We start from the raw sequence: 22187 nt of genomic DNA, 5'->3' as shown, positions 1-22187 counted from the left end.
GTATCACGGCAGGTTCAGCAACAGTCACCAGCCCGCCGTGGGTGCGGGAGCTGCGATCCGCAGCAGCGCCCGCTCTGCCACCGGACCGTTTGAGTCAAAGACGCCTTTCCCCCTTGCTCACAATCCGGTAACGTTCCTTTCCTCCTCCTTTAACCGTATTTACAAAAAAAAAAAAAAAGAAAAAAAAAAAATTCGTTACAGAGCCCAGGCCGCACCCCGCACGGTTAACCGACCCACCGAAGCCGGGCTGCTCCCCGCTGCATTCCCTAAACTTTCTCCCTGTCCGTCCCGCAGCCCCGAACCCCCGCCGGTACCGGGGGCTCGGCCCGGAGGACCCCGAGGGGCTGGGACCGACCATCCCGGGGCAAAGCCGCTCCGGCTGCCGCCGCCCGCCGCGCAGCCCCGCCGTTCTCGGTGCCGTGCGCTCCCACCCCGGACAGCCCCGTGCGGGGCGGCAGCTCTGCCCCAAGCCCTACCCCAGGCGCAGCGCGGCCGCGGGGCCGTGCGCGGCCGCGGGCAGCCGCCTCTGCGCGGAAGGAACGGCCCAGCGGCGGGTCGCGAGTGCCCCCGGCGCCCCTCACCTCGGCCGCCGCCGGCCGCGCGGGCCTGCGCCGCCACCATGTCCCGCAGCTCGGCGGCCGAGACGCGGACGCGCTCCAGCCCCTCCGCCATCTTGGCTGCGCCGGGGGGCGGGCGGCGCCGACGGCGGCCGCGCAGGGACAAACCGCCGGCGCGGCCGCGCGCAGGCGCGCACGGGAGCGCGCACATGGCCGCGCTGGGGCTGGGCGAGGTGCGGGATGCGGAGCGGCGGCTGCGGGGCCGCGTCCATCGCACCCCGCTGCTCACCTGCTCCGCGCTGGACCGCATGGCCGGCAGGAGGCTGCTGTTCAAGTGCGAGCTCTTGCAGAAGACCGGATCCTTCAAGGTGCGCAGGGATGGCGGCACCGCGAAGCCCCGGGGCAAAGGTCGCTTTTTGCCAGAGGGAAATTCGCGTTGCGGCGACACGCAGCGGCTCCTGCCCCCTGCACGGGTGCTGCCCGGGGCTCGGGGAGTGGTGTGAGGAGGACAGAGCCCAGCACACACAGCCCTGCGCTCTCCCTCCAGATCCGCGGTGCGCTGAACGCGGTGCGGAGCCTGGTGGAGGAAAGGCAGCGCACGGGCCGGGAGCTGCCCCGCGCTGTGGTGACACACAGCAGCGGCAATCACGGCCAGGCACTGGCCTGTGCTGCCCAGGCAGAAGGTAACCTGTACCCCCGAGAGGCAGGCACGGGGTAAATGCAGAGCTGGTTCCATTGGAGAGGCCGGAGATCCCTCTCCTGAACCCATGCAGCAGCTGGCACAGGCAAGGCATTGCCTGCTCCTGCAGTTTGAACTGGCTGCTGTGGCTTTTGGGCTGTTGGATTGACTTCCTCTCTCATGCCACAGGGATTCCTGCCTACATCGTGGTGCCTCGGACTGCCCCACAGTGTAAGCAAGATGCCATTCGTGCCTATGGTGCCACACTGGTGCCATGTGACCCCAATGACAAGGTAAGGCACAGGGAGATGGCCAGGGACGCTGCCCAGCCAGAGTGAGAGGTGACTGCTGTGCTCTCCCTTAGTCCAGAGCTGAGACAGCATCCAGTGTAGTCCAGGAGACAGGAGGAGTCCTGGTGCACCCCAACCAGGAGCTGGCAGTGATTGCAGGGCAAGGCACCATCGCCCTGGAGGTGCTGGAGCAGGTGAGGGAAATGCACAGCCCAGCCCCTGCAGGGGCACAGCAAAAAGGGAGACACAAAGTGTCAGAAGCCCTCACATTTCCTTCCTGCACAGGCACCCCAGGTAAATGCAGTGGTGGTTCCCGTTGGAGGTGGAGGAATGGTTGCAGGAATAGCAGTCGCCATCAAGGTAGGCAACAGCTCATCCAGGAATCTCCCTGTGGGGAGGGCAGGGCTCTCAAGGCAGGCAGCAGCTTTTAACTTTAGAAACAGAAAGACCCTGCAGTGAAAGTCTGCATGGCAGGAGCAGCAGGGCCTGCTTAGCCCCCTGCGCACACAGAAACAGGGGACAGGCACACACTGGTGTCACCCAAGTGGCTCCCCCTGCTCTCCCCAGGCTTTGAGGCCAGATGTGAAGGTGTTTGCTGCTGAGCCAAGCAATGTGGATGACTGTTACCAGTCCAAGGTCCGAGGGGAGCTGACCCCCAACCTCCACCCCCGGGACACCATCGCAGACGCAGTAAAAACCAGCATCGGACCCAACACGTGGCCCATCATCAGGGATTTGGTTGATGATGTCCTGACAGTCTCAGAGGAAGAAATCAAGGTAAAGGCTCCCAGCTCCCTTCTCACGATAGCTGCCAGCAGGCAGCTGCCTCCACCCCTGCCCTGCCGCTCTGCTCTCACCCCAACACACTCCCAGAGCAGCTCAAGTCCCTGTGCACCACTGCAGCTGTGACACCCACGCTGTCTCCAGCTGGAAAGGGCTGTTGGGAGCTCTGCCCTCCCTTCCCAGAGTGCTGCAGGGATGTCCCGGAGCAGCCTGTGCTGGCTGCTGGGCTGACAGCTGCTGCCCTGTCCCGACAGCGAGCCACGTGGCTGGTGTGGGAAAGGATGAAGCTGCTGGTTGAGCCAACAGCAGGCGTGGGACTGGCGGCCGTGCTCTCGGAGCAGTTCCAGGCAGTCCCCCGGGACGTGCAGAACGTTTGCATCGTGCTGTGTGGGGGAAACGTGGACCTGAGATCCCTGACCTGGCTCACAGACCTCTCTGGGAAAGCAGAATGAGGATGGAGCGGCGTTTCATGGAATGAAAACCTCACTCTGAATTTGTGCGGTGGTTTGTGCGCTATTAAAAACAGATCAAGTCTGAACGTTTGGGAGTTTTTGTGGAGGGACAAGGGCAGCTGGCACTGGTCTCGGTGGGGGGCCTGGAAACAAAGCACTGCCTGTTCTCCCCTCCCCAGCTGCCTTGCTCTGGCCCAGGCCTCCAGAGAGCTGCACTCAGTCACCCTCCCCAGCTGCTACTTGGCTCTTCTTTCTCAGCATCACAGGAACTGCCAGCAAACTCCTCCACACAGCAAAATCCCCACACACCCCACGTGGCAGGGCATGAGGGACTGGAACAATCCCAGTGGGTTCAGTGGACAAGGGGTGCACACAGCCTCCTGGCCACCACCACGACAGAGGCACTTAGGCATTTTTGACATTTTCCATTAAAATAAATAGCTATAGCTGGTACCTGAGCAGCAGCTGCCCCTGTACAGACCCCAGCAGTAACACGTCCAAGGCATCAGTGCTGTCCTCACAGTGCATGGGCCAACAGCATCCAGGGAGCCAAGGCACAAACTCCAGCCATGCTGGAGACTCATTCCATCTCCACCTCCTGCTCTGGCAGTGCACTCTCACTCCTCACCCACGGCACAGGCTCTGGGACATGAGGGTCATAAGTCCATTTGGGAAACACGCGCTTGTAGAGGTTCAGCAGCACTGTGTCCTGGGACTTGAGCTGCCCATCAAAGTGGCACTTCATGTGCCCATGGGTCCCTAGGCAGAGGGCAGAAGAGGCCATTAGCAGTCTCTCAGGCACAGGAGGATCACACCATGCCAGCAACAAGAGATAAACACCAAATCTAACCTACCTAATGGCTCCTTGATGTGCCCTCTGCGTCCCCACTTTGTCCTCAGCTCCACGGGCTTGAACCACATCACATCCTCTGGAGATGGAAACACAAAAGGCAGGTAAGGAACAGGCTGTGCTGCACCAACATAACCACAGGGACAGAACATCCAGAACCCCTCCTCCCACCAGAGACCAGCTGTACCTCTGTTGAAGAACATGTATCGCACGACAGCTGTCTTGGTGAAGATCTTGAAGGGGTGGCCACTGAGCACCAGGCGCTTGATGACAATCCTGTCGGGGTCCACGGAGAGCAGGGAGCCCGTGGCAATGAGGTCGTGCATTCCTGCGAGGCAGAGTCACCAATGCACCAGGGCAGGTGCCTCCATCACCCCCTCCCCACCACAAACCCCTTCCCCAAAGGGCTGCAGGCCCAGAGCAACCCCACAGCAGGGACAGACAAGTGACAACAGGGATGGAGATGAGCTCATCTCAAACAGCAGGAAGGGAACAGCTTTTTCAAGTCATGCTTTCTGGAGAGATGCACTTGTAAGCAGGGTATGGGGACAGTTTGTTTACCAGGCATCACCTCCTCAGCATTTATCAACTCACCATTACTTCTTTGTTTGAAAAGCAGCACTGAGGCAGGAGGGAAAGTGATGGGAGCGTACACAGTCACCACCAGGGCAGCATCTGGGCGCAGGAAACGCTCCAGCTTGTGCTTATCAGCTAGGACAGAACAGAAAGGTCAAGAGCAGCCCTCAGAGTTGTGGGAAACCCCAGAGCTCATTCTTCCCTGTTCAACAAACACCCCTCCTTTGCTGGCACTGAGTATCTGGGAATGAAGGTGATCCTCTGGCACGGAACCTGGACCTTGCCTGGATCAGTGAACCACCTTTCCCAAGCCATTCTACTCCCCATGATTTAGTGCCTGCCCTGGAAGCCTCAGAGCCTAGGAGTGAGTCTTCACAAGAATCCTTCAGCCAGGTTCAGACACCACGGCTAAGACATCACAGGCTTCCTGCTCCAGAACTCCCAACCCCACTCCTGCTGTAGCCAGTCCCTGACAAACCTGAGGTGTGCTGGGAGAACAGGGGGGATGCTCGGAAGCGCCTGAACCCGCAGTGGAAGATCAGCTCCTCCTTGGCCCTCACTGGCTGGCTGTTGCCAGGATGCCTACGCACCAGGAAGTTCAACACGGACATCTGGAAGAGGCAGCACAGTCAGGGGCTGCTGGCAGGGGATGGTGGGCAGCAGAAAACAACAGGACACTGCAGCAGAGATGAATGTCCACAAAAATGGGGTCCCAAAAGGTCACTGGTCACCAGTGCCAGGCTCAGACAGTTTCTGCTAACACCCCCCCAGCAGCTTCTGTGTGCCTCAACCTGCTCTGAAACAGGAGCAATGTGGGGAGATTTCAGCCCAAACCTTCCCCAAGCCATGCAGCCTGAAGGAACAGGGAGCTGCACATCCCTCCAAGTGTCATGGTTACCAAGGTATATCCCTTGTGTTCACCTTTTGTTCGTGGGGAAGCAGTGAGAACAGGACCAGGGGTTTCCCCTCCTTGAAGCTGTCCATCACCGAGACAGGGACATTGCAGACATGAAGTGTAACGTACCAGCCCACCTGCCAAGACAGGAGCAGTTGTGAACACTTCTCTCAACAACAAAAAAAAAGTGTCAGAAGATGTGCCTGGATTAGGGAGAGAATCCAGGAGAAAACTGTCTGAACTTAGAGCTTCATGCTAAGAACCAGCTGGCTGAAAGATCCACCCAACCAGCTCCCTGAAAAGTCACTCCTACTGGGAGCAAAGGAACACAATAGGGAAAAAGATCAGCAAAAGGGAATTACCAAAGCTCCCTCAGTCTCTTCCTTCTCTATTTGCCTGAAGAGGTTCTTTCTGGCTCGGGAGAAGTCCTGGAACTGGAAGATCCTGGCATAATCCCTTGGAAGATTCTCTTTGGGGTCCCAAGGAGAAGTCCGGAAGCTTTTCAGCCCCCGGTACTTCTGGAATCTTGAGAACAGAGAGCAGGAAAGAAAAATTGCTTCATCAACTGAGGTGAATCCCATCCTTCAGCACCAGCTGTGGTCTGCAGGGCCTCACACCCTCAGGGCGGACAAAGGGTGCCAAGCAAACATTAGCCCTCAGGAAAGATGTCGGTGCAAAGAGAGCTAAAACCAGCAGCCAAATCCCCAAACGACCTGTCCTTGCCTCAGGGCCATCCTCCTCTCTCTGCCAGGTCAGGACCCAGCTCTCCCTGCCTACTAGTGCCTGCTCTGGAAGCCTCAGAGCCAAAAAGAATCTTCACAAGAGTCCTTCAGCCAGGTTCAGACACCACGGCTAAGACATCACAGGCTTCCTCACCAAATTAAACAGAAAGGCACCTTCCAGCTCCTCTCCCAGGAAATCATCCCAGTTCTTACCTGACTCTGGCAGGCACATCCCGTGGCGTGTCCACCTCATCTGGAAACATCTCATCCATTCTCTCCTGCTTGTATCTCTCCAGCATCTGTTCATCCTCCTCCATCTTCTCGTCGTACTGGTCATCCCGCAGGCATTCGGACACGGTCATGGTCTCGCTCTCCTCCTCCCCAGCTTCCTCCTCACTGCTCTCCCCCTCCTGGCACAGGGCAGCACAGAGCCTGTGAGCACACAGAGCTGTGCATGCAGCACTGGGTGTGCTCACATTGTGGGATTTGGGACCCCAGCCCATCATTTTGGGGTCTAACAGGCCAAAGAAGCAATGTGATACATGCAGGGATTTAACAGTGGAGATCCAGGCAAGTCCTGGCTCTGCACCATGCCCTTGCATAGACAAAGCAAGCTGGAAGGACAGAATCTTTCCAGAACATGCAATAATGGCCTGGAGATCACCTGTACTATCAGCTCTTGGAGGTACCTGAGAAACTGCCTCTTCCATCAGATCATCATCCATGTCATCATCTTCGTCGTCATCATCATCATCATCTTTCTCACTGCCTTCTTCTCCATCATCCACAATCCAGGCAGCCTGGTACTTGGACGTGCCTTTGGGGACCTTCACCACCCTCCTGTTTGCCTTCAGAGAATCTGTAGGATTCCCACCAGTGGTTAGTACAGGAACAGCTCTCCTTCCCCTCAGCAACATTTACACCAGGACAGCCAAAACCAGATCTAGACTAGAATTGCTTTTTTTTTCCAGCACAGAATTTGTCAGGACAGCTAAAATCTGCTAACTTGCCAGGCAAACCTGCTGGCCACCTGATGGGACTGGGGACGGAAGCCATCCCAACTAAGATGTTTCTTCACAGCCACCCTGATGACTGAAGTTTGTAACAACCCTCCTAAGAGGAACAAGGACGAGATAAGAACTATTGCTTCTGCTCACCCTCTGCTTCCTGCAGCTCTTCTTCAGTGGGCCACGTCTGCTCCCCTTCCATGGGATCAGGAACCACTTCTGACTGCAGAGACTCCTGCTTGCTTGGATCTGCCTTCATCAGCACCTTGACATCTTCCTCCATCTCAACAGCACCATTTCCAGAGTCATCCTGAAGGGGAAAAGCAGAGCTCCTAGATCTGAACACACCTAAAAGCTTGCAGTCAGTCTCAGGTGAAACTCCCTTCACGATGTTGTGATGTAACTTCCATTACACACTGCAGGCACAGAACCTCAGCCCAGCAGCAGAGCACAGACAAAACTCCCTCTCCCCTCTCCTCACCCCCATACCCCCAGCTGTATTTCCCCCAATGAAAGTTTAGAAACCTTGTGTTCTAAAAGAACTGGCAAAGCTCTCACCCCACACACCTGAACCTCCATGTCCTGACTCCTCTTCTGTCCCTTAAGCACCCGTGGGTTCAAGGAGAGCGGGTCAGGGGGAGCATCCACCTGGCTCAGCTGGAAGTCCCCGTGCCCCACGATGTGCACCAGGCTGTTCACGTTGAGGGTCTGTCCCCGGACAAAGCCTGACACCTTCAGGGTCCCAAGCAGGTGGCTGTCCTGGCTGGGCACAAACTCAGCAGCACGGGCCAGCAGGTGAGCGCGGCGGGCCCGGAAAGCCAGGTGCCTCTGCTTCTGGGAGCTGAGGTGCCTCAGGAGCAGAGAGCATTCCTGCTCCGTGTTCAGTGGGAACAGCTTGGCCTCGGGAAAACGCTTCTCTATGCATTTGGAGAGTTTCTTCCTGGCATCTATCCTCTTCTTAGGGGGCAGGTCGGTGCCTCCCGGGACAGCCAAAGCTGGTGAGCAGAGAACAGAGCTCAGATAAAATCTTAAACCTTCTGCTGTTCTTTTTACCAAACACAGGCAAATATTTGGATGTCAGCAGCCCAAATGGCCAGATTTCCACCACAGGTACAAAGGGAGTTAAGGGAGTTTCACTCATCTCAATGGTGCCCAACAGGGCAAGGAGCAATGGCCATAAACTGAAAGAACTTCCACCCCAACATAAGAGAAAAATTATTTTCACTGAAGGTGACAGAGCCCTGAAATTTAATTACTGTGACACTCAATCTCAATTGAGCACCCCCAGAAACCCAAAACATTTCTCACCATAACTGGGGAGCCCCTGTGCAAAGAGGCAGGAGAGGCAGTGTTCCCCTGCACTGTCCCAGCCATCCACAGGGTCCAGGATGAACAGCAGGGAGTCAGCAACCTTGGCAAGGTCTAAAACAGCGTGGAGATCCCCTGCACCCAAAACACCTCCATTAGTGGGGCTGCCAGAGGCACCAGAACCAAGAACCCAACCAACAGCAGCTCCTCCTCACCTGGCTGGGCTGTGACAAAGCGCCAGCGCTGCTTGAGCCGGGGGCAGAGCAGGGCAAAGCCACCAGCTCCGCCCTCATCTGCGCGCACAGCGGCCGAGTCCTGGCTCTGCAGCAGCCGCAGCGAGTCCTGGGCCGCGGCCCTGCTGTGCAGCAGCACCACAACCACGAGGTGCGGGGGCCCGTCCCTGCTGCCGAGGCTGCGCTTCTCCGCCAGCACCTGCGGGGACCCGGGCAGCGCCTGAATGCCGAGCCGAGCGCGGCTTCTCTCCCGCCCCAGACCAAGGCCAGGCTCCCCCACACCGCAGCCCGAACGCTCCCGCTCCGTAATGCTCCGTTTGACCCGAACCGGGCCCGGCAGCCGCTCGTTCTCCCCGCAAAGGCCCGAAGCGGCTCGGCTGCATCGCCCACGCCCAGACCCCAATTCAAGCCCCCTCGGCAGAGACTCGAACCGAGCCGTTTCCCGCTCCCCGGCAACAACCGGCCCGGTTTCCCCGGTGTCTCACCGCCTCCTTGCGCTGCCGGCGCAGCTGCAGCGCCTGATGCCGCCGGTCCACCCTGCTCAGGTCGCGGAGCCGCCGGCGGGGCTGGGCCTTGACGGGGACGCGGCCTAGAGTGGGGGGGAAGAGAACGGTCAGGGCTGGCCGAGAGCGGCGGGGAACCCGCGGGGCGCCCGTCCCGCCTCACCTCCAGCGCGGCGCTGCGAGGACCCGCTGTGCTTGCCGCCCTTGTGCGCCTTGTTCTGCTGCTTGAGCGGCCCGGGCCGGTGCGCGCCCGCCGCCGCCATCACCATGCTGCCGCCTCGCCGCCGCCGCCTCGGCGCGGCCGCCGTGCGTCACTTCCGGCGCGACGGGGACTCGTCGGGGATCCACGTGGGCAGCGAGAGGGACGGGACGGGACCGGGACCGGGACCGGGACCAGGAAAAGAGCCCCGAGAAAGGGCAGGGGCGAGCCCCGGGGCGGGGAGGGAAGAGCAGCGGGGTTGGTGGCCGTAGCGCCGCCGGGCAATGAGAGGCGGGAGGCAGAGGCGTTCGTTCAGCGCTTTATTGGTTGGTTCTTTGTACAGGTATTTACACAGAGAGCGGGACGGGGCTCGGCCGCGCTCCGGGAAGGGACCGGGGGGATGAAGCGGTTGGGGAAAGGCCCTGCCGAGCCTCTGGCATCTCGCCCAGGCGCCAGGACAGGACGGCAAAGCCTGCTGGAGTGGAAACATTCCTCGCGTGCCCCGGTGTGTGACCTCGGTCTTGGCAATGATTATCCAGGCAGGAATGCCCGTTCCTAGGCAGCCCGATGGAACATCACCCCAAACCCCAGCAGAGCCCGCCCCGGCATCACTCCATCCCTCAGGGGTGGAGCAGCGAGGTCAAACATTCGCAGGGGTGTTGCAATCGCCAGGAAAGCTGAAGCAAGCCGAGGGAGGGGCAGGACAGCTGCATGGGAAGGGAGAAGCAGGTTCCTGCAGGTTCCTGCTGCCTCTGAACTCGAGGCATCTTCCCACCTCCTCCTCCTGAGAGGAAATCAGCATGACAGCAGCCATGTGGGGTTGTCAGCTGTGAACGGTCTTTAGGGATCCTTTTCTACCCCTAAAAGCAGACTGGCTGTTTAAACCTTTGAAAGTCTAAATTTAAGCACGTTACTACCTGAGAGGAAGGAAGACACAAAACTGAAGAGACAGGTGAAGATAAACACTGCAGTGATTGAGTCTCTCTAAACAGCAATCCACTGCCTGTGGGACAGCATGAGAGTGTCCCCCCAAGGCTGCCTGCCCACAGCACTGCCTCAGCTCTGCCTTGCAGAGCCAAAGGCAAACAGGCTGCTCAGAGGGGGTTCCAGGGAAGAGGGAATAACTGGGATACTTCTAAATCAAGGAAAACATCCCATGGGTTAGTTACATCTTGTCATTTAAGCAAGACTAGGGAAAGGAGGAAGGTTGGAAACTCTTCCTAGGATTATCACAAGCCAAGTACTCCTGCCTCAGAGTCATGCACAAGTCTGGATACCCAGAGGCAGCCAGAAGGCTCCCACACCACGGGGGCTGATGATCTTTGCAATCCTCAGAGCTGCTCAGGCTTTCCCACACATCCAAACACTGTCATCTTACAGGGATTTCACAGTCCTGCAGGGCCCTCCAGACACATGCCACCAAAAAATCACAACCTGCCAAGCAGAGCAAGCAGGAGCAGAAAGCCAAGCACTGCCTCACAGCATTCCAGGTGAAAACAAGCATTCCTGCCAAAGCAGAAACTAACAAGGAAATATGGATGCAGCCACAGTGTGAGCAGCTGAGATGGAAATCCCTGCAGCAAAGCAAAGCCCTGGCAGGGGAAGGGCTCCCCTCAGCTCTCCTGTACCATCACAGCACAGAGCCTGGTGCTCTGCACACACAGGACACTGTGACAGCACCACATGTCACCCACCTTGTCCCCTCTGCACCCTCTTCTCCAAAAAGAACAGGTTCTGTATCACAGCACAAAGCCCAGAGAAGCTGTGCCATGAGTGGAGCTCACAGGCTGCTCTAACCCTGGCTGAATCCCAAAAAGCAGCTGCACTGCAGGAAAGCTGAGCTCACATTCCTGTTCCCTAAAGGAGGAGCAGCTGCTTCTGAAGCAGCAAGAACTCTGGGCTGACTCCACACGGGGGGAGCAACAAGCTGGGACAGGCTGGATGCAAAGCCACGGCCTTGGCTTAGGAAGGAAGACTGGTTGCAACTGGAAGGGCCAGTTTATTAGAGAAACCTCACATTGCAGAGAAGTCACAACACATTGGAAAGGGTCCAGTCCTGCTGAGGGGGGCCAGTCTTCTGCAGCAGCACAGATCTACATCCCCCAGCCCCAAAAACCCAGCAGGTGCCACAGAGGGAAGGGTTACCTGGAACACAGCTTATGTTTTACAAGCAGCCTGAGAGAAGAGCCAGTAGTAAAGTTCCAGAAAAAGCCTCCCTGGCAGACAACAGTTAAAACAAAAATGGTTTAAAATGTTTAAAAGCTCTGTGTTCTTGGCTGCAGCATAAAGGGGAGGCAAAGGTCTACAGCACACACAGGCCTCCGTGGCTCTGGGCACTCTGATCTACCAGTGAAGGCCGGAGGGAGGGGTCTTCTCATCTTTGTTGCTTTCCAGGGAAAAGGGTGGGATTCGGACATCAAAGTGGGAGCCATCAGGCCTCTCAAATCGAAAAGTGCCCCTGCAAAAATAACGGCAGAGGTCACACTGAGGCCAGGGACAAACACACCTAGGAAGCATCAGCAAAAAGGTAAAACCTGAGCTCTTCCACACCCTGGGGGTCCAGCAGCAAGGCTGGTCCAGCAGCAAGGACATGGCCTCAGCTGCAAACATCTGCTGCCAAGGTAACTCATTTGTGGAGGACTCCTGGGCAGTTGAACAGCACATCCCCAACACATTTCCTGCACAAAGCTGTGATGATTGCAGCCCACAGGAGTCAAGCACCCTGCATGCACCTGCAGTGGTGTTTACCCAACTCCCACTCCCCAGCAGACAGAGCCATCTGAGCTATTTTTACAGACTGGCCACACGTAAATTCATTTGTGTTTCTTGGCAGGAGCTCCACTGGTTGTCTATGACATTAAGAAATCCCATCACAGGTGTCATTTGGAACAGCTTCAGCTTTGCATTTCAGAGCTGAACCTGCCTGTCCTGGTACAACCATTTGTTTACTGCTCTGAACTATAGACAACTGTCCTGCAGAACACAACAAGAGGGTTGTGGAGATAAATTAACAGGTTCTCAGGACAGAGAGGACACAACTGAACACCAGAAGTCAAGCTGAGCAGCTTCTGAGCTGCAGAACCTTTGTCTCTTTGTCTTTAGGATGTATGCAGAGAGGGAAAATCTACTAGACCATCTGGTTTTATTCCCCAGGGCATCCATTCAGGCAATTCAAAACACTTCACATGGCAAACAAGGTATGCCCTATATGCAAAGAGCTGCTCTCCTGCTTTTCCCAACTCAAATGCAACCTAACTTTGAAGGAGATTTCCTTAAAAAAATGCAGAAGGACCTGTCATACAGAAGGCAAGAGGTGGCTGTGCAATCCTTGTCCACACAGAGGTGGCACTAAATGTGCTAACCCAGCCAAAAGGCAAATAAAGGGAAGCTGTTTCTACCCCCAGGCACAGGAAAAGAACTCAGGTGGGCACTTCCCTCCTGCAGTTACAGAAGAAGAAACTGAAACACCAGTTAGACTGAAGTCCTTACCTGGTCTAAACTGGGAAAACCCTTGTATGCCAATTCCTGACACAGAAGTGCACAGGGATGGAGTTAAAGCCCAATCCTCTCTCAAGAAAGGAGATGCCAGAGCACACACCCCTGCTGCTGAAGGAATCACCAGCACAAGGCCTTGGCTCTTGCACCAAGGACAAAAGGAGTAACTGCTTCATGTCTTTAAATCCAGTCTAGCACAGACCACAGCAGGAGGAGAAATTACCCTGGATACCCTTCTGGTGCAGAGAACCAACAGATCATCTTATCACTAATAGGATACAGCTAGAGAGAAGCTCATTAGATTTTAGCTACCAACTATGCCCTGTCCAGTCCACTTCCACCCAGCTTCCAGCCACAACCCCAGGCTGCAAACTGCACTGCAGCTCACTGCTGGGGGTCCTACACCCCAAACACTGCTGCAGCAATAAGGGCTTCTTTTCTTACCACATGTGACCACTGGATGCCTGCAGGGAGACGTGGCTGCTGTACTGAAATGCTGGCTGTTCTTTGGACAAAACTGGCTCCTGAGGAAACAAGAGACCACTGGGCATCAGCAATTCTACCACAGATAGGCATCAACAGGAAATTTATATTGCACGAAACAAAACCAAACAGAGACCTACACCCCAGCATTTCTCCCAATTACACAGCAAACAATTTGTCCACGGAGTAGCACCAGAATCCTGTTATTATTCCAGTTTTCCAACCACCAGTCATTTAGGATCATCCTCTAATACTCAGTGTGAAGTTTCAGTTCATGCAGACAAACAACAGATGAAAAGCTCACGTGACTTTTTTCACTGCCAGCTCCCCACTCCATCTATTTCAAGTGCCCACTAAGCAATGTGCTGGCAAATCCACACAACTAAGTGAGAGAACTCCAACAAAGGGTCACGTTTCCCAAAAAGAAAGCTGCATGGTACCTACCCTTCCTACAACCCCACGGCCCCGGACTGTCTCCAAGGTGCCAGACAAGCTGAATATCCTCCAGTGCCGTTCTCGCAGCTGCACCACCTCACTGTCCAGGTTCTCCAGGCGAATGCAGTAGCGCCACTGGGCAGAAAGAAGACTCTCATCAAGAGCTGGAATCAGCTGCAACCAGTTGATAACCTACAGCTGGTACTGGGAAACAGTTGCCAGGCAAAGGCTACTCTCCCTCAAAGCTTATCACGCTGCAGTGATGCCACAGCAAATTAACTCCTTCCCTTTAGCTGCTCCGTGATACAAAAGACACTTACCCAGTAGACATGGGAATTCTGGGCTTCCTGTCAAGAGAAACAAAAGACTTTAGCAGCTGCCCTTGGACACGTGGTGCCAAAAACCTCTTCAGCTGTCACCACAGCACCAGCACAGGGGCTCTCACTCTGTGCCAGGGTGACGCAGACAACTCACATGAGCACAGACAGCTGCTCTCTGAGGCCTTCCCTCAGCAGAGCCTGGCACTGGTAATTGTGAGGAGCACGTGACAACCCCCAGGGTTCATCTCCATGTTAATTACGCACTTTCTACAGATCTAAAACCACCCTTTTCCTTGCCTTTGGGCACCTGTTTTTCTGACAGACATCAGCTGCACTCCACAAAAGCTGCAAATCCACACCAAAACGTGCAGCTGCCACAGCTCAGGCTCCCCAACAGCCGTGCTCAGAAATCACAAACCGCTGAGGGAATTCCCAGCTCTCCCACTCAGGAGTCTGTTGGGGCCACATTATTTTGGATGATCCACGTGAAGCTCTGTGCTATAAAGAGCACACGGTTATCAGCTAAATCCAGAAGGCTTTAGCCAAACTCTCTAAGCCAAACTAGAGGCAGGAAACAGGCAGGGAACTGCAGCCCATCACTGGGCAGGATAACAGACGTGGCTGTTGTTACAGAGCAGGTGGCCCCAGTGTCACCTCATGTGACTGAGGCATTAACAGGACCAATTCAAAAGTCTTCCCAAATATCTTGCTAGCACTGTTATTTATCATCCTACTGATAACCAGCAAAAGCCAATATGCAGGAGATGTTCTCCAAAAATATATGACAGAACAGTTTCATGTTTATACCCATGAGAACAAAATGGCAACTGTGGTTAAATGTCACTTCTCCAGTAAGCAGAAGGCACCTTCAGGCAGCAAACCAGTGTTACAAAAACAAGCCAGTGAAACAAACAGCAGAATTACCAGAGCAGCACAGACTCACCCTCATGCCCATGTAGAAGGGGATTACAGTGACACGGATGTTCTCCGTGGTTTCTCGGTGCACATCCGAGAGCTCCAGCCAGGGGTGGTTCTTCTCCTGCCACGCACACAGAGTGTCCCTCGCTACAAAAGGCGGCACTGCGGGGAGGGAAAGGTGAGAGGCAACACTGTAGCTGGAGTGCTCTCCCCTCAACACAATTCTTTTCACATGGTAAAATATTCAAAGGCAGCTTCACTGTAACAAACCCCAAGCCAGACATGATTTTTATACCATATCCAAGATGGTGGGGTTTGGGTATTTGTTATAGAGCACTGCAAGCATCTGGCCCTGGAGAATTCCCTGTGCAGCCAGAATTTACCTTTTGTTTGGTCGTACATGAGGAACCTCTCAAAAAGCTCATGCTGGATGGGCACTTGATCAGTGGAGCTGTAGGGAAGGATGTCTTCATGGCTTACATAGTCTAAACCTGAAAAAGAAACCCCAAAACCTATGGAACTTCCCCAGCAGAGAGCAGCACAGAAGTCTCCTGGCAGAAAAACTGATCACACTGGTGAGAAAAAAGGACCTTGGCAGCAGAAGTCAAAGCTAATATCACAACTGCAATGAAGAATGGAAGAGATGTGCCAGGAATAACTCTTGGCAGTGTTCTCCTGTGAGATTTTTCATGGAGTGACTCCTCTGATAAACATACACTGCCCTGCAAAGTGCCTGCACTGCCCCAAAAGCACTCTGGGCAGGAAATGCCCAGGACAGGAATAAATCCAGCTGTCCTGACCACAAAGTAGAACAGCCCATGTACAACATGGCATGGGATCTATGCCTCAAGAGCTCAAATCAATATGGCTGTGTCTGATCACAGAGGCCCAACCTGCAGCTCTCCAAAGGGCCTCCTGTACTCTCATCACTCTGTTGTGTCCAGCACAGCCCTAAGCTATGGACAGATCCACGACAGAATGTCCTGTAGGAACTGCTGTTCACTGGCAGGGGCTGACCACTGATACCTTTTCTGACCTCACCTCACAAGGAGCAGAGGCTGCAGGAGGATTTCACTCACCTGGGATGGCATAGAGGGCTCTGCTGTCGTCATGATTTGCCAGGAACGTCACTGCCTCTGTCTGTGATCTCTGGGACTGAAACAGGGAGGTTTATGTCTTTCTGTGTGCATTGCTGCACGACAGTTTCCAGTCATATTTCAGCTCATTAGTGTGGTTTATAAAGCACATAATGTTTATTTCATTTAACCAATTCACATCAGAATTCTCTCCTTTAATTCCTCTGGGCTAACTCCCCACCCAAACAAGTGAGAAGCATTTTCAGTGCTGCAGCCCACACTCCTAATGACCTGTGTGCAACAGTGTGGGAACAGCACCAGGAAGAGGAAAGGAGGTTGGAAAGGGGAAACATGATCCAGAAAACAGTCATGTGACATTCCAGATGATCTCTCTCAGGAAAAATACGCCTTGAAGAACAAATTTACCCAAAAATCCTAACCAATCCAGTTAGCCACCACAGTAATTTTCCTCCAGTGCCTGTCCCTCTGAACCACTCATGTAGAAGATACTCAAGTTTCAATACCAAGATTACTCATTACTTACTATATGTGGACAATCCCGGGCATCTATTAACACCTGGTAGTAAGTGTGTGTTTTACCCTTGACCTCTTTGGAACCATGGCCTGCCACATTCTCGCTCCTAAAGAGAAAAGCAAAGCTCTGAGCTCAAGCCCAGCATGGCAGCAAATTCTTGTTACCAGCACCAAGCACTTATAAACAATGATTTTTTGAAAGATGTATTTTGCAGCCTGTAATCATCTGGCTGCACGCAAACCAAAGCCCCACGAGCCACCCACACAAGGACAGACAAGCTGAGATGACCATCAGTGGTGTCTGACACAGCTCCAACAGCTCACAGGTTTTTCCTGCTCAGTGTAGGCTCCTCTCTGGGGTGGATATTCCTACTGCCCTCTGATTTTCTTTCTGATCCTCACTCCTTCCCAGCACAACTCATCACAGGCCAGGGGAAACACAGATGCAAGAGGGGAGAGAACTGAACAGCAACTCAAGAAGGATGAACCTGGCTTAGTGGGCTGAAGTTGAGGAGGAAGCTGACAAACCCAACTCAATCTACAATCTACAGCAGCCTCCAAATGGTAACACAGGAGCCTGGATCTAACTCAAAGAGGGACTTTTTGTATAATACAGAATGCCATTAGCATAATTTTTAATTGAATTTTATTTCTTCCATACACACATTTTCATCTTTCATACTTCCATCATGTCTCTAATTAATAATACTCAATACTTAATAATGAAGTATCTCTTTAATGACCTCTCCTAGTTTACACTCATGCGAACAGACCTATGCCATTGCCCCTCCTTAAAAACACTTGTCTACCCCAAATAGGAAATTCACTACAAAATGCAAATCCAACAGTCCAAACCCTCAAATCCTTACTTTTCTGTGACAGGAGAAGCCACATCACGATCATAAAGCCTGGCTTGCCAGGGAAACAGGACTATTCCTCGATAGCCAAACACACTGTGAAGGAAGAGCTGGAAGGAACAAGTAATTGCAGCTGAATTATTTTAAAAATCCATTATCTGAGGTAAAACAACAAACATTTGCAAAAGGTTTAATGTGTGGGATGGGGATACAGGGAGAAACATCACTCTGATGACCCAGGGCAGAAAGAAGGAAACAGTCTGGGATGGGAGAAGAAATCCATGTCATCTCTATCCCATAAAAGGGAAGGGCTAAATGAGTAACGCAGTAACAGAGCAGCAGAAAGGAGAGACTGCTCACAAACAGATCTGAGAGTATTAATGACGGGAATTACAAGTTTAACTCTTTATTTCTCAAATTCACTGATTGTCTCTTGGAATCCTTGAGGGAGAAAACCCCAAAGACAGTGGAGCAAACACCATTGTACAACAGTTGTGTTGTGCTGCAGATTCTTATCAAGCTGCTATTGTCAGATGACTGACAAACTGCAGACACAGCACAGACAAGGAGCACCGAGCTGTGAAACTCCCAGCTTCCTGCTGCTGACTTTTCCTTACAGGAAATCCCTCAGCTGCCCAATCCCTGTGGCGCCAGCCTGCAGGGCCAGCTGTGCCCCCCAGAACCCCTTACCTGGCCTGTCTCGTATTTCCCGTGCTGCTTCGGGGCCTCAAACACCCCCACGGTCTCCAGCACTTTGCCCTCGGGACGGTTCCTGGGAGCAGAGAGGCAGCTTGGAGGCTTTGCAGGGGCTGCAGCAGCCCCCAGCGCAGGGGGACACTGCTCCCCACTCTGTGTGTCCTGGGACACCCCACAAGAGCCCCACCATGCACCGAGCAACCCAGACCCTGCTCCCTTTGCCAGTGTCCCCTCTCCCCACTGCCCTGGACACCCTCACCCACTCGTCCCTTTAACCCAATCCCCCTCTCCCATACCCGTACCCTGACAGCCCCCAGCTCTTTCACAGTCTTCCCCCAGAGACTCAACAGACCCTAACTCCCCTCACCCCCTCCCAACCACCCTCAAACACCCCCAAGAGCCCCCCATGCCCTCACGCAGCCCCTCACAGGCCTCACCGCGACGAGGCCGCCCCGCCCGCCGCGGCCCGCGCCGCTCCGCCCCGCCCCGCCGTCTCTATGGTTCCCCCTCACCCCTCCCGGTCGCCCCGGCAACGCCGGCCGGGCCCAACATGGCGTCGGCGGTGCGGGCCGGGCCGCGGCTGCGGCGGGCGGTGCGGGACGGTGAGATAGCAGCGCTGCCCGCCGGGCTGAGGGATGAGTTGGAGGCGGCGCTGGCGGAGGAAGGAGGGCTGGTGCCTTTCAGCGCGCTGCGGAGGCTGCACGCCGCGCTGCGGGAGGCAGGTAGGCCGCGCTGCGCCGCGGGGCCGGGATCGCGCCGCGATCGCGCCGTGACCGCGCCGTGCACCGCCCGCAGGGTCTCCGCTGCACCTACACGAGCTGCTGGAAGGATGCGAGATCCACCTGCCCGAGGTGCCGGTGCCGCCGCGGGTAAGTGAGGGCCGGCCGGGAGTCGCGGGAGGAGGCGGCGCGCCCGGCCCTCACGGTGGGTCTGTGCCTCCCGCAGAACCCCGAGCTGGTGGCCCGGCTGGAGCGGATCAAGGCCAAGCTGGCACACGAGGAGTACCAGCGGATGACCCGCAACATCACCGGCCAGGTGAGGGGCTGCTGCAGCGCCTGCTGCCAGGATTCATCCCTCAAACACCTGAGAGCAAAGGAGGTTTTCCCCCTTAGAGTGAGTGCAGTGCAGAGGGGATGTGGCAGGCGCTGGAGAAGAGCACACTGTAAACACACCAGGAACAACAGGTCCGGTGTTGAGGTCAGAGGTAGGACAGGGTTAACTGGGTGGTGAATTAGACATACTGACTTTTGGGAAGTGCTCACTGTGCCAAAGATCTCAGGTTCTGTTCTGGGAGACTGAGCACATGCCGTAAATGTTTGACTGGGAGCATCTGTGCTGGTTAAATTTTTGTCATAGTTTTAAAATTGCCTTATTCATGTCAAGGTAAAAGCTGAAAATGCAAGATCATATGTGGGTACTCATTCTTTCCTGAGAGAGCTGAGATCTTCTGGCAGGGTGACTGTTCAGACAAGTCAGCATCCCTTCCTGCTGGCATTCCTTGGGATCCCATTTGCTCTTCCACACTGTGCCTGGCATCCAGGTGCACATTAACTCTCATGGGAAGATCTGCTTTGCTCTCTGCCAAGCTGGACCCTTCCAGATTTGACCTGATTTAGTGAAAGGTGTCCCTGCTCATGGCAGGGGCTGAAACAAGATGATCTTTAAGGTCCCCTTCCAAGCCAAGCCATGCTGTGGTCTATAATCCAGGGTGGTTTTAGCAGAGCTTGTGCAAAATTTCAGAGGAATGAGTGAAATTGTTGCTCCCCCACAGCCCACCCACCCAAAGCTCAGAGTCTTGGGGACAGGACAGGGCATTGTCATTGCTTTTATTCTGCACACACAGAAATAACATTACTATGAACATGAAAACACAAGTGATCACAAGCTGTTTCAATCCCTTCTTTCAGGAGATGAACGGGCCATTGGCTGAGTTCGGGAGGCAAGGTGAGTGGCTCCCTGTCCTGTTGACATGTGGCAGGTCAGGCATGGGAACTGTTCCATCTCCAGCTGGGGACAGCCCTTCCCTCTCGGAATATCTCACCAGGAGGTTTCCATGCACTGAAGTGTTCCTTGAATAAAAGATCCTCCTGGTCATTCTTACCAATATTTCTGGAGGCACCAAGCGTGTGACTCCCCACGATTACATCTCCCAGCTGAGGCAGCTGTGCATGATTACACCTTGTGTCCAGCCTTACCCCCCAGCCTTACCTAAAATCAACTCCTTCACCCCTGTGTCCCCAGTTCGCTCCGTGAAAGCCGTTGTCATCACCATCTTCAACTTCATTGTCACCGTGGTGGCCGCCTTTGCCTGCACCTACCTGGGCAGCCAGTACGTCTTCGCAGAGACAGCGGCGGTGAGCGAGCCAGCCCCTGCCAGCCCCTCTGTGCTGGCCAGGCCAGACACCCAGGGTCACCTCTCTGTCTTTTGTGTCCCCAGCGTGTCCTGTCAGCTGTCATTGTGGCCTCGGTGGTGGGCTTGGCCGAGCTGTACGTGATGGTGCGGACCCTCGAAGGGGACCTTGGGAAACTATGACCATGAACTGCAGGCTTCGTGCTGGAGGATTTTGTTCTCCTCAGGAGCTGCTAATTTGGGACAGATCTTGTCCTGTCTGTACCTGTTCCTGCTGTGGGAAGACTGCTGCACTCCTCAGGCTCATCCTTTGCTTCCTGCTCCTGAAATGAATCATGGGTTGGAAATCCCAGAGCTGCAGAACAGGAGAGGGAACGGCTTTGGACTCTGACCACCCCTGCAGAGAGAGCGGCATCAGCTCCTGCCATCTCTGTTCTGGGAAATTCCTGTCCTTTTATTCTGGGAATAAATAACACTGTGTGTTCTTGCATGTCGGGAGATGTCTGTTGGTATGAGAAACATTGATGTGGCATCTAAGACACCACTGAGATGTGAATCTTCCCTCTCCCTCTGCATCTCCTGTCCAAACCTTCCTCTGCCTGCACAGTGAGGGATGCACGGTGCTCCCAACCCCCTGCCAAAGGGTGCCCAGATTCTGGAGGTAGGGAGGGAGGGAGCACCCCTCAACACTGAGCCCAGGGATTTCTCAGGTGCTGTGGGACAGAGAGCAGAGCCAGCTCGGTGCACCCACAGCGGGGAGGGGACACCCACAGCAGGCCCTGGGGACCCGGACACCTGCCGGGTGGGCGCTCTGCCAGGGCCAGACACAGTGATTAATGCTCTGATGGCAGCTAAGCCCCCCTGGAAACACGGTTTAATATCCGATCCAGGGAGATCTGCCAGCACCTGCGAACGTGCCTGCGGATTAGGGGCGGCCGCGCCACAATCATCCGTGGATACGGCCTCAGATTAAGGTATTTTTTCCCAAAGATTAGTCGGTATTAGGGAGCTGATGGGGAGCTGTCCCTGCTGTGGCCGCACCAGCATTTAGGATATTGGATGACATCCTCGGAGCCTTTGGGACCGGCAGTAATTCCACACCCTAATGAAATCGTGGCGCTAATCCGGGGGGGCCGCGGTGCCAGGAGGGTCCCTAGAAGCCAGGGGTCCTTGCCACGGCTATGGCTCGCCCAGGTTGGTGATGGCCGCGCTGTAGATGAGATCGGAGATGGAGCCCAGCGAGGTGGGGAGGCCCCGAGCGGGGCTGTGGGATCGCGGCGGCGGCAGGGCAGGGGCCGGGCACGGGATGCTGCCGTCAGGAGGTGCCGCGGGGGGACCCCGCTCCCCGGGCGGCGGCAGCGGCGGTAGCGGTGGCGGCTCCGGCTTGGCGCTACGGATCCTGCGGGCGCGGCGGTTCTGGAACCAGACCTGGGACGGGCGAGGGGAACTGTGAGACACCGACATCGCCCCGACAGGGTGGCCTTACAGAGGGCAGGGTGCCCCGGGAGGGAAGGAGGAAGGGATGGAGGGGAAGGTCCCGCCTGCGCTCACCTGGATCTTGGCCTCGGGCAGCTGGGTGAGCTCGGCCAGGCGCTCCCGGGTGGCGATGTCCGGGTACGGCACGGCGGCGAAGGCCCGCTCCAGCTCCGACAGCTGCCCCCGGCTGAACGTGGTCCGCCGCCGCTTCCGCGGCCCCCCCGGACAGGGACAGGGACAGGGGCACGGCCCCGGGGCGCCGCCCCCGCCCGCCGCCCGCCCGCCGCCCGGCCCGCCCGCCCCGTCGGGGAAGCGGAGCAGCGGCTGGGGAGCGCGGGAGGTGCCCGGGGCCGCGCTCATCCTGCCCGGCTCCCCCGGGCCCGCCGCCGCCCCTGCTTTTATCCCCACCGGGTCCCCCCCGGCGGGCTGGGACCGCCCCGAGCGGGCGGTGCTGTCCCCCCCCAGCCCTTCCCAAGGGCTCCCGGGGACGATC

General features: G+C 55.8%; 6 protein-coding genes and 2 non-coding genes across 13 annotated transcripts in view; 2 read left to right on the top strand and 6 right to left on the bottom strand.

Moving 5' to 3' along the window:
• SMG6 (SMG6 nonsense mediated mRNA decay factor) overlaps positions 1 to 689 on the bottom strand; it is a 103985-nt gene extending 103296 nt beyond the window's left edge. For 2 of the 6 annotated variants that reach the window (XM_041482416.1, XM_041482417.1), the window contains exon 1: positions 582 to 689. In XM_041482416.1, coding sequence (XP_041338350.1) covers positions 582 to 672 — 91 coding nt within the window. In that variant the 5' untranslated portion in view covers positions 673 to 689. Of the gene's footprint in view, positions 1 to 121; positions 148 to 476 lie in introns of all 6 variants that reach the window. The other 4 variants (XM_041482420.1, XM_041482415.1, XM_041482421.1 and 1 more) reach the window with 4 other exon arrangements.
• Positions 690 to 747: 58 nt separating this feature from the next.
• On the top strand, positions 748 to 2843 carry SRR (serine racemase). Its single transcript, XM_041482423.1, has 7 exons — positions 748 to 925; positions 1105 to 1240; positions 1426 to 1529; positions 1601 to 1720; positions 1812 to 1886; positions 2094 to 2303; positions 2564 to 2843. Exons 1-7 carry the CDS (start codon positions 767 to 769, stop codon positions 2759 to 2761), a joined length of 1002 nt encoding a protein of 333 aa, XP_041338357.1. The 5' UTR covers positions 748 to 766; the 3' UTR covers positions 2762 to 2843.
• A 328-nt stretch (positions 2844 to 3171) lies between these two features.
• TSR1 (TSR1 ribosome maturation factor) lies at positions 3172 to 9156 on the bottom strand. The gene is made up of 15 exons (XM_041482422.1): positions 9019 to 9156; positions 8838 to 8941; positions 8335 to 8551; positions 8120 to 8254; positions 7379 to 7806; positions 6962 to 7121; positions 6494 to 6663; positions 6018 to 6214; positions 5445 to 5607; positions 5109 to 5219; positions 4666 to 4798; positions 4206 to 4322; positions 3799 to 3939; positions 3616 to 3690; positions 3172 to 3520 (listed from the first exon to the last, which is right to left on the bottom strand). The coding sequence occupies exons 1-15, from the start codon at positions 9122 to 9124 to the stop codon at positions 3342 to 3344; spliced, it is 2436 nt and encodes an 811-aa protein (XP_041338356.1). The 5' UTR covers positions 9125 to 9156; the 3' UTR covers positions 3172 to 3341.
• Positions 4526 to 4618, bottom strand: LOC121361865. Its single transcript, XR_005956409.1, has one exon. It is a non-coding gene; the product is annotated as a small nucleolar RNA SNORD91 family (small nucleolar RNA).
• On the bottom strand, positions 5867 to 5957 carry LOC121361864. The gene has a single exon (XR_005956408.1). It is a non-coding gene; the product is annotated as a small nucleolar RNA SNORD91 family (small nucleolar RNA).
• A 1877-nt stretch (positions 9157 to 11033) lies between the features above and the next one.
• On the bottom strand, positions 11034 to 18420 carry POLDIP2 (DNA polymerase delta interacting protein 2). Its single transcript, XM_041482738.1, has 12 exons — positions 18414 to 18420; positions 18306 to 18363; positions 17863 to 17944; positions 17185 to 17282; positions 16326 to 16422; positions 15785 to 15860; positions 15089 to 15196; positions 14731 to 14867; positions 13788 to 13814; positions 13477 to 13602; positions 12994 to 13073; positions 11034 to 11512 (listed from the first exon to the last, which is right to left on the bottom strand). Exons 1-12 carry the CDS (start codon positions 18418 to 18420, stop codon positions 11398 to 11400), a joined length of 1011 nt encoding a protein of 336 aa, XP_041338672.1. The 3' UTR covers positions 11034 to 11397.
• Positions 18379 to 20708, top strand: TMEM199 (transmembrane protein 199). Its single transcript, XM_041482599.1, has 6 exons — positions 18379 to 18590; positions 18664 to 18737; positions 18814 to 18903; positions 19776 to 19812; positions 20110 to 20222; positions 20306 to 20708. Exons 1-6 carry the CDS (start codon positions 18419 to 18421, stop codon positions 20399 to 20401), a joined length of 582 nt encoding a protein of 193 aa, XP_041338533.1. The 5' UTR covers positions 18379 to 18418; the 3' UTR covers positions 20402 to 20708.
• A 689-nt stretch (positions 20709 to 21397) lies between these two features.
• Positions 21398 to 22054, bottom strand: SEBOX (SEBOX homeobox). The gene is made up of 2 exons (XM_041482737.1): positions 21770 to 22054; positions 21398 to 21646 (listed from the first exon to the last, which is right to left on the bottom strand). Exons 1-2 carry the CDS (start codon positions 22052 to 22054, stop codon positions 21398 to 21400), a joined length of 534 nt encoding a protein of 177 aa, XP_041338671.1.
• Positions 22055 to 22187: the final 133 nt, after the last annotated feature.

This window comes from Pyrgilauda ruficollis, unplaced genomic scaffold (assembly GCF_017590135.1).
Source record: "Pyrgilauda ruficollis isolate IOZ18807 unplaced genomic scaffold, ASM1759013v1 scaffold59, whole genome shotgun sequence".
Classification (NCBI taxonomy): Eukaryota; Metazoa; Chordata; class Aves; order Passeriformes; family Passeridae; genus Pyrgilauda; species Pyrgilauda ruficollis.
The sequence above is the reverse complement of the archived record's forward strand: the minus strand, read 5'-3'. Positions and strand labels throughout refer to the sequence as shown.

Excerpts from the sequence above, each read along its gene's own strand:
- POLDIP2 (XM_041482738.1), bottom strand. Across the intron at positions 17,945-18,305 it reads GGCGGGGCGGCCTCGTCGCG|GAACCGTCCCGAGGGCAAAG; the intron begins GTGAGGCCTGTG and ends CTCTGCTCCCAG. Across the intron at positions 14,868-15,088 it reads CATGTACGACCAAACAAAAG|TGCCGCCTTTTGTAGCGAGG; the intron begins GTAAATTCTGGC and ends CCCTCCCCGCAG.
- SEBOX (XM_041482737.1), bottom strand. The coding sequence starts at position 22,054 with ATGAGCGCGGCCCCGGGCACCTCCCGCGCTCCCCAGCCGCTGCTCCGC. Across the intron at positions 21,647-21,769 it reads TGCCCGAGGCCAAGATCCAG|GTCTGGTTCCAGAACCGCCG; the intron begins GTGAGCGCAGGC and ends CGCCCGTCCCAG.
- SRR (XM_041482423.1), top strand. The coding sequence starts at position 767 with ATGGCCGCGCTGGGGCTGGGCGAGGTGCGGGATGCGGAGCGGCGGCTG. Across the intron at positions 926-1,104 it reads AGAAGACCGGATCCTTCAAG|ATCCGCGGTGCGCTGAACGC; the intron begins GTGCGCAGGGAT and ends CTCTCCCTCCAG. Across the intron at positions 1,241-1,425 it reads CTGTGCTGCCCAGGCAGAAG|GGATTCCTGCCTACATCGTG; the intron begins GTAACCTGTACC and ends CTCATGCCACAG.
- TMEM199 (XM_041482599.1), top strand. The coding sequence starts at position 18,419 with ATGGCGTCGGCGGTGCGGGCCGGGCCGCGGCTGCGGCGGGCGGTGCGG. Across the intron at positions 18,904-19,775 it reads CCCGCAACATCACCGGCCAG|GAGATGAACGGGCCATTGGC; the intron begins GTGAGGGGCTGC and ends CCCTTCTTTCAG. Across the intron at positions 19,813-20,109 it reads GGCTGAGTTCGGGAGGCAAG|TTCGCTCCGTGAAAGCCGTT; the intron begins GTGAGTGGCTCC and ends CTGTGTCCCCAG.
- TSR1 (XM_041482422.1), bottom strand. The coding sequence starts at position 9,124 with ATGGTGATGGCGGCGGCGGGCGCGCACCGGCCCGGGCCGCTCAAGCAG. Across the intron at positions 5,608-6,017 it reads GATGTGCCTGCCAGAGTCAG|ATTCCAGAAGTACCGGGGGC; the intron begins GTAAGAACTGGG and ends TCTGTTCTCAAG. Across the intron at positions 4,323-4,665 it reads GTTCTCCCAGCACACCTCAG|CTGATAAGCACAAGCTGGAG; the intron begins GTTTGTCAGGGA and ends GTTCTGTCCTAG.